The sequence below is a fragment of the Sinocyclocheilus anshuiensis genome, unplaced genomic scaffold, assembly GCF_001515605.1.
Source record: "Sinocyclocheilus anshuiensis isolate Anshui unplaced genomic scaffold, SAMN03320099.WGS_v1.1 scaffold1503, whole genome shotgun sequence".
Taxonomy (NCBI): Eukaryota; Metazoa; Chordata; class Actinopteri; order Cypriniformes; family Cyprinidae; genus Sinocyclocheilus; species Sinocyclocheilus anshuiensis.
Genome location: NW_015554170.1, coordinates 269,370 through 278,586, shown reverse-complemented (window position 1 = coordinate 278,586; position 9,217 = coordinate 269,370). Strand labels below are relative to the sequence as shown.

The 9,217-nt window shown below is 37.0% G+C and overlaps 1 protein-coding gene across 1 annotated transcript; it reads right to left on the bottom strand.

The window, feature by feature from the left end:
* Positions 1-2,581: 2,581 nt before the first annotated feature.
* LOC107670939 (p53 and DNA damage-regulated protein 1-like) lies at positions 2,582-4,820 on the bottom strand. Its single transcript, XM_016463761.1, has 5 exons — positions 4,544-4,820; positions 4,375-4,447; positions 3,455-3,529; positions 3,276-3,356; positions 2,582-3,079 (listed from the first exon to the last, which is right to left on the bottom strand). The coding sequence occupies exons 1-5, from the start codon at positions 4,625-4,627 to the stop codon at positions 2,997-2,999; spliced, it is 396 nt and encodes a 131-aa protein (XP_016319247.1). The 5' UTR covers positions 4,628-4,820; the 3' UTR covers positions 2,582-2,996.
* Between the last annotated feature and the right edge of the window lie 4,397 nt (positions 4,821-9,217).

Here is a 9,217-nt window from a genome sequence, read left to right as displayed (position 1 = left end):
GGTTTTGTGTGGACGCAGATATTTCTTGAGACGAGGGGAAAAAAAAGATCGGATAGGGAAAGCTCTGGTTTCGTGTGGACGTAGCCTAAGACAGCACAAGATGAGCCAACAACCTGAAATGCAAAGCTTTTGAGTAGAAACACACTAGTGGTCTATTCTTGTTTGAGAAGGCACAGACACTCGTCTGGTGTTGATAAAGTTTTGATTTATGATTAATCTTAAGGGAACCATGCAATAGTGGTTTTAATTCGCTACTTTTCCTCATACTACCACAAAAAATAATAATAATAATAATTTGACTCAGTGTTTTTGTGGTATGTACACTGGTCAAAGTCATGCGCTTCCACTCTTCTTGGAAGGCTTGTCACTAGATGTTGGACCATGGCTGTGGGAATTTGCTCCCATTCAGACCGGAGCATCAGTGAGGTAGAGGCAGGGATCTCGGGCAATGGGGCCTGGCGCAAAGTCACTGTTTCCATTTATCCCAAAGGTGTTTGTTGAGGCTTTTTGTAGGCCAGTCAAGTTCTTCAACATCAGACTAAAGAGTAAAGCAGAGTTGACAGAGTAAAGCACTTTGTGCACAGGGACACTGTCATACTGAGACAAGAAAGGACTCTTCAGAAACGGTTGCCTTTAGTTTGCCCTGAATTTGAAATACTTCATAAAAAATGTTCTAGGATTTCCAGATCACATCAGATGAGCAGGGAGCTGTCTAGCTCTTAACCACTATAAAGAAAGGCAACGGGCAAGTCCAATGTAAGCTGTATGGAAGATGTTGAGTTGATTTGTAATTTACTTGTCAAAGTTTTGACAGAACTGTTGATTACAGTCTGCTCCTGCTCACACAAGAAAAATAAGAACGTAAGTTACTGCATAATTCAACAGCCAAAAGCAACAATATTCCTGCAACGACAACTCAACAAAACATATGAGACAACTGTACTGCCATCTTATTTCAAAATACCGTGCTTATCACTTCATTTATTGAGAAGCTTTCTGTAGAAAGCTGAGCATTTTCTTCAAGCTATTCAGTATTTGGGTCTGTAGATGTTGAGTCATGGACATACAGACAGCAAATTGTTGTGGGCTTCTATTCAAAGTTCTCCTTTGGCAAGTGCAGTGTTTAAATTATATGTTTGTAATAATGGGGCACAAATAAGACAGGAGCAGACAGCCTCAGCTTTGACTCATCTCTGCACAAACTTCGATCATTATGACTGTACGCACGAGAGATGATTGTTCTCGGTCGTCCTTCGTTTCATTTGGAGTGTGTAAAGACCTCCGTGTCACAACAACCTCGCACCGGTCATAAGAACAAATCATTATCCTTAAACATCACAGCAGTATTTTTGCACATAACATTTTGCCGACTTTGCGTAACTGTATGTTATGAACCTGTTGAATGTGTTTTCACATGTCGTTCTCCTCTTGAGGAATGTCGTTTGGAGATTATATAACTGAGAACAGACTTCTGTTTCCCACCTCATCTGACTCATAAATTCATCACACTGGACTGAATCCAGGACTGTACCACTGCACGCAACCTGGCAAACGTTCCTTTGCCACAAAGCATTTCCTGTCATTTCATTAAACTGATCCTTTTTTTTTTATTTAGTATTGCTTGTCGCTGACCCCTCTCTTCATTTAAAAGTTTTATTCTGCTTATTTTATATCATTTCATAACAATAGAGTGGAGTGTTTTACAATCGCCATCTGTCCATTAAATGATTACTGTTAACAAGTCCATTTCAACAACCACACATACACTAGAAATAAAGAAACACTGCCACCTAGAGTCAGAGAATCTGGCAGGGTTCAAACTACTTTCCTTCCAAGCAGTTTAATATAGTTTTTGATCACTATGCTAATTTGCATGGACTTCAGTCTTCTTGCATAGCAATTTTATTGGTTAGTAAACCAAGTGTTTGGACTACATCGGTTAGTTTATCTATGGAACTGAATGTGTGGATCATTAAGCTGATTTTCTAAAAACCTTTCCTTTCAAATTCCATTTGTCCACTCCCGTGACTTATAGAGCCATGCCATCTTTTTCATATCACAACAAACTAAAGGACAAACATTATCCTGGTGCTTTGAGAAACTCAGTTACTGCTGATAAAAAAAAAAAAAGCAGGCTACATGTTCTATTTAGGTGTACAGTGTAATATTTACCCCACATTTACAACATGAGGAAACTATGGAAGCCCGTTTCCGCCACTGAATAAAAAATAAAAAAAAGGTTATTGCGACTTTTTAACTCACAATTCAGACTTTTTTTCATAGAATTGCGAGTTATAAATTGCGAGAAAAAAAGTTTATATTTTAGTTTAGAGTTTATATCTCGCAGTTCTGACTTTATTTCTCAGAATTACAAGTTTATATTATGACTTTTTAACTCGCAATTGCGAGTTTGTATCACGCAACTATGAGAAAAAAAGTCAGAATTGTGAGATAGTCGCAATTACCTTTTTCATTTTTTATTCAGTGGCGGAAACGTGCTTCCATAGGAAAAAATGGGTAAAGGCATAATGAATGTTAAATCAACTGAAAGCAAAAATCTGCGATGCATCATTTCATTTTATTGAGTAAAATCAATACGTTTTCATTTTACAACATATAAATTCCACATAATTAGTGCAGAAATGAGTATACAGGCTAGACACTTTATTGAATTAAAAAAAAAATTATAACAAAACCTGTGAAAGTAACAACAAACAGGCTACATGTTGTGGAAATACCCACCCAAGCATTTTAGCATTTTTTGGCTTACTCTGTTCAACAATTGTCTTGAACAGAGTAAGGCCATCCATGTAAAAGCAATGAATGAAGAAGACAGATTGTGTGAGCCAGTCACCAATAGTCAATGAAAAAAGTTCTTCTGCTGAGTTAGTAAAGTCACAGGCGGTGTGCAGACACTTCAGTGCCCCGACGCACAGGTAACAGTCCAGTCCAAACGTTACCCTCAGGTTCGAGACGGCCCCAGAAGCTAGTGGATATTATTTCTTAAGGAGGCTGTTAATTGCTTTAATCTCATCACTGCTCAGAGGAGAAAGGTTGTATCCTCTGAGTTCAGGCTTACCTGTGCAAGAAACAATTCGAAACAGAAAAAATAAGATGCTCTGATATCTACTACTAATGTTTTATGACAGTAACCGGACACATTTTTGACACTGGCAGTAAATCTAGGGTTACTCTGTAGCTATAAACACTGACTTGAAGATGAGGTTTTATATATAACAAATCATGAATGAATCAGGCTGGCAAAGCAGCTCTACCTTGCAAGTCATTGAGACGGTTTACTTTTGCTTTTAGTCGTTTGCGGAGGTCAGATATTTCCTCGTCAAGCTGCTCTTGGTCTGTTGGGAACAATATAACAGCAACAGGCCAAGTAAACACTGAGACAAGTCGAAATGTATTACTCAGACAAAAATATGGTTGAAGAAGGCACACTCACCTTTAAGGATCATGGATCTGGTACTTTCTTGGGGGAATTTGATGAACATATTTCCAAAACACACTTTCACATTATCTAGATTAGATTGGATTCAACTTTATTGTCATGTGCAAAGTACAAACACAGAGGTAACAAATCAGCATCCAAAAATTCAAATAGCAGCATTTGTTTTACATAATGTTACGCTGTAAATGCAAAATGTTATGGTGTTAATGCAAATGGTTTCATGTATAGCCTCCTAGGACCCAGTTATAAAATAACACTTAAGGCCAATTTATTCATTTATTCTTATTTATTAGCCCTATGGCGGGGAAAAACGCATGTTGGTGATTAGAAATGCACTGAACAATTTGTAATGTTATCAAGAAAATTTCATCACGTTGGCCTACTACATTTTAAACAGAAATGCACTACAAGTTACATATATTTGATGCATTTCATAACATAGCGGATTTCATGTTTATCAGATACAGACATTTATCACAGAAATACAAGTAAACATCTTTTATAAACATCTTATTTCGATATTTTCACGATTTCAGTGTTTCATATGGTTAATAAACAAAAAATAAATGAATAAAACATTTTTTTTTTATGAAGGAGAGTGATTTGTGAAATATCAATTATTTTGCCTGTACTGTCTTGTCTTCTTCCTAAGTATATATATCATATATCTATCATTTTCATATGTAAACAGACCAAAAAAAACTACAATGCATACATACAGGATCCCAGGAGGATACATAACCAGTAACCAGATCAGTGCAAATGCCACTAATAAAACAAGACAGAATGTAAATAGAGAAGGTACAGTGTATTCAAGAACTGCAAAAGCGTGCAAACTGGCAGGAATAGCAGCAATAAAGCACAATATAAAAGAAGTCGGACAGTATTCATGAGATCTGCACACACATACTTACCGTTTGAGGAATGGTTTCGTAAAGCGCCGAGTGCTTCTCGATTTCTGTTTCTCCGCAAATCCAGATCCACGATCTGTCAACATTTAAGCGGATAGTATAAACACTATTAAAGCGAAATGTCTCATTGTACGTTTGACTATAATTTACTACTTTCATCATTCAAACCTACCTGTTGTTTGTCACTAAAAATATCTTCTGCAGCGACTTCTAACTCTGTCAAATACTCCAGTATTCGCTGCGCTGTCTCGTCCATGCTTGAGTCTGTGTGCTGTGCGCTGGAAAAACATGCCCGACTGATGAGGGAAACAAGTTCTGTTCGATTTCAGTTCCGTCGCAAAGCGGCCACACAACAGTTCCCACCTTACTCTCCACTTCTTCTTCTTCTTCTTCTTCTTGTTTTATGGCGAATAACTCCTTAGGAGCATTATCGCCACCTAGTGTACTGGAGGTCAAGTAAACTTTCTTAGGTGATGAGTCTGAAATTTGAGTACCCCAAAAAAAAAAAAAATAATTTTTAAAGGAGTATTTACCAGAAATATTATTTAGCAGAATTTATTTAGGAGAAAAATGTAAACGTGCAGTATTTCTGGAAAAAAAAAAAAAAAAAAAAAAAAAATTATTATTAATAATAAAAATAACAATTATACTTTATATTCTATTTATTAACCCAGTTTCCATTTGACTCTTCTTCTTCTTCTTCTTGCATCCAAGAGCGTTGCATTACCGCCACCTTCTGGATTATTCTCCTGCAATGTTATTCCATTTTATTTCCACCAGCTTGTTTTCCACAATCATATTTTCCTCGTCAAACCCGTTCTACTTAAGAAATTACAAATATTTTTCCTGCTTTGTCTAATCACCCCACTTTGCAGTATATCTTTAATACCTGTCCCTACCAACCCATCTCTTCTTAATTCTTCCATCATATTTCTCCTCTGATCTTCATAACTTCTGCAACGTAAAAGAACATGTTCTATGGTTTCTAATGTCTGACAATATTCACAAAAACCAGTAGGATGCTTCCCTATAATGTGTAATGTACTATTTAAATTACTGTGTCCTATTCTTAATCTTGTCATCACTATTTCTTCTCTCCTAGTCCCTCCCCAATTCCTCTCTGTACCAACTTTATTTTGAATGGCATACAAATGTCTTCCTTTAGCTTCCCTGTCCCACTGCCGTAGCCATTCTCTCACGGCTTCTTTCCAAACGACACTTTTCCCTTCAGATTTTGACATCTTTATATGTACTTCAATATTCTCTTTTTTAATTGCTTGTTTAGCTAATTTATCCACTCTCTCATTGCCCAAAATGCCTATATGAGCTGGGGTCCAAATCAGTCGAATCTCATTAAATTTTTCCTTTACTCTTGTATATGTTGTTAATATTGCATATAACAGGTCCTGACGGCTATTGGACATACCTGTCCTGAGACTGTACAGTGCTGACAATGAATCACTTCCAATTAAAACTTTACTCATTTTGTCCTGCTTTCTAATCCATTCTAATGCCATCATGATAGCATATAACTCAACTGTATACACATTCAGATCATTCGTGGTTCGTTTGCTTTCCTCACCTCCTTGATTAACTATAAAAATTGCTGATCCAGTCCTTCCTGTTTCAGGATCTTTCGACCCATCTGTATACATTTGAATATAGTCTCTGTATTTATCATCCACATATCTGTAGTATTCAGCTACAAGGTCTGTACTAGTGTTTATCGTTTTGATTTGATGTAATTCAAAATCAACTTCCATGGTTTCAATCTTCCATACTGGAAAGTCAGGCCATACAATAGTTGGGCAGAACTCTTTTTCGCTCACCCCCAAATCTCTAGCTGTCTCATCTCCTAATCCATCCAAAACTAAACTTTGGCGCCCTTTCCTTTTCCCAGCTAGCTTGCAGTACTCTCTTAGTAGGATGTCCATCTCTATGTCCCTTTAGATTAATCCAATAATTTACCAGCAAGTGTTTACGTCGAATGTCCAGTGGCATTTCTCCCGCTTCCACTTGTAGTGCACATACTGGTGATGTTTTTACTGCTCCTAAGCATAGTCTCAATGCTTTAGCCTGTATTGTATCAAGTCTCGCAAGTGCAGATTTGGCTGCTGATCCATATACCACACTCCCATAATCTATTCTTGACCTTATTAAACTTACATATATATATATTTCAGTGATTGATAATCCGCTCCCCATTCTAACCCTGATAAACATCTCATTGTATTTCTTACTTTTTTACACTTATCCTCCACATTCCTTATATGTTCTACCCATGTTAACCTTGGATCAAAATGTACTCCTAGAAAGCAAAATTGATTAACTCTCTCCAAATTACTTCCGTATAGTTTTAAATTAAGGCCTTCATTGATTTTCCTCCTTGTAAAAAACATTACTTTAGTTTTTTCAACAGAAAATTTAAAACCCCATTTTATTCCCCACTTCTCAACCTGCAGAATACCATCTTGCACTTTCTTAACTATATGTTCTACATTTATTCCTCTTTTCCATATTGCTCCATCGTCCGCAAATAATGATCTTCCCATGCCTGCTGGTACATTTACATATATGTCATTTATCTTTACTGAGAATAATGTGGGACTTATTACACTCCCCTGGGGCGTTCCATTCTCGGCTACATGCTTGCTTGACAAGTCTGCTCCTATTTTAACCTGAATTGTTCTACCTTTCAAGAAATCCTTAACCCAATTAAAAATTATTCCTCTACTTCCCATTCTAGGCAACTTAATCATCACCCCCTCTCCCCATAGCATGTCATATGCTTTTTCAACATCAAAAAATACTGCTACTACCGTCTCTTTATTTATTTGAGCTTTTCTTATTTCATCTTCCAAACATAACACTGCATCCATAGTACCCTTTCCTCTCCTAAATCCACTTTGGCATTCATTCACCATACCTTGTTTTTCTATAATATACATTAATCTCCCATTTACCATTCTTTCCATTAGCTTACAGATATGAGAAGTCAGGGCAATGGGTCTATAATTCGTTGGCTTACTAGAATCTTTCCCCGGTTTTCTTATTGGAACAATAACTGCTTCCTTCCAGCTCTTTGGCACTCTTCCTTCTTCCCACACTTTATTGTATAGCATCAATAACTTATTCTTCCCCTCCTCACTTAACTTCTTCAACATGCTATAACATACTTCATCTTTCCCTGGTGCAGTCTTCCCAGTTTTTGCCAATGCTCTATTTAATTCTCCCATATTAAATGGTACATTTTGTTCACCTTCATCATTTCCCATCACCCTCAGTGCCTCCAAATTTTCAGATCTAGTTTCCTCTCTGCCTCTCCTCCCTTCTTCAGATAAATTATTTGAACTGTGCACATTAACAAATGTATTTACTAACATTTCAGCCTTTTCCTTATTTGTCACTGCGATCTCGTTTCCATTACACAATGCCGGGTAATTCCAGTCTCTCCTCTCCCCACCCATCTTTTTAATCATTGTCCACACTTCTCCTATCTGAGTTGTGTTCCCAATTGAGCTGCAGTAGTTGCTCCAATACATTCTTTTTGCTTGTCTTACTGTTTTCCTTACTACTGCTTGCGCATACTTATACTGAATTATATGCATGAAATTATGCGTTCTTTTCATTACTTTAAATGCTTTATTTCGGCTTCTGACTGCTTTTTTACATTCATCATCCCACCATGGCACTTCTTTTCTCTTTATATTACTTTGGTTTTTTTGGAATAGACTCTAATGCTGCTGTTATTATACCCTGTCTTACTTTTTTTTCCAGAATTTCTATATGACAATTATATTCAGTCTGATTCAGATATTTGTCACTTTCCCTCTGGAATTTCCCCCAATCAGCCTTCTCAAATACCCATCTTCCCCCTCTTCCTTCAGTAATTTCAGATACATTTATGTTGATTTTACACAATATTGGATAGTGATCACTTCCTACCGTTCCTTCTTTATACACACTCCAACTACATATTGCTGCCATACTATTGGACACCAGTGTAAGATCAAGTACAGACTCCCTTCCATTATTAACCTCTATCCTTCTTTTAGTCCCATCATTTAAACATACCAAGTTTTTCTCCTCAAATAGCTCTTCTATCACTTGCCCATTAATATCTACTTTTTCACCTCCCCACAATGTATTATGCACATTGAAGTCCCCACACCATACAATATTATTGCTATCTTGTCCCTCTATTTCCTCAAGCTGGTTTAATTGCAGTCTTTTACATAGATTATAATAATTTATGACTACAAATTTCTTCCCCACACCCCATACCTCCACTACTACATATTCATGTTCACTCCCTATGCCTAACACCCTATGCGGAATCCCCTGTTTCACAAATGTAACACAACCCCCTCCACCACCATTTACCCTATCTTGTCTAATTGCTACATACCCATATATAACAAAATCCAGATTAGGCTTTAGCCAGGATTCCTGAACACATATTATGTCTGGTTTTTCTGTCCTACTCGCAATAAACTGTTTAAAATCTTGTCCATTTGTAATCAGGCTCCTTGCATTCCATTGAAGGAGTAACATTACTAAAATTATTAACCCATGCTGTCTCTTGACTCGACTGTACACTTAGCTCATCCCTCAGCTCTTCCCATTTCAAACCTGCCATATCTAGATGATGTATTGCAGCTTTTACAATAATCTGAATTCTTTCCGTTTTAGATCTGATTTCAGCTGTAGCATTTATCACTCCTGCTATAAATGTCACCATTTTCTTCTTCTCCTCCCACTGTTCCTTCTGCTCTTGTTGGACTTCTCTTGTCCCCCTATTCATATATTCCCTCTTCTGACTCTCCTTTTCTCTTTCAGATCTTTT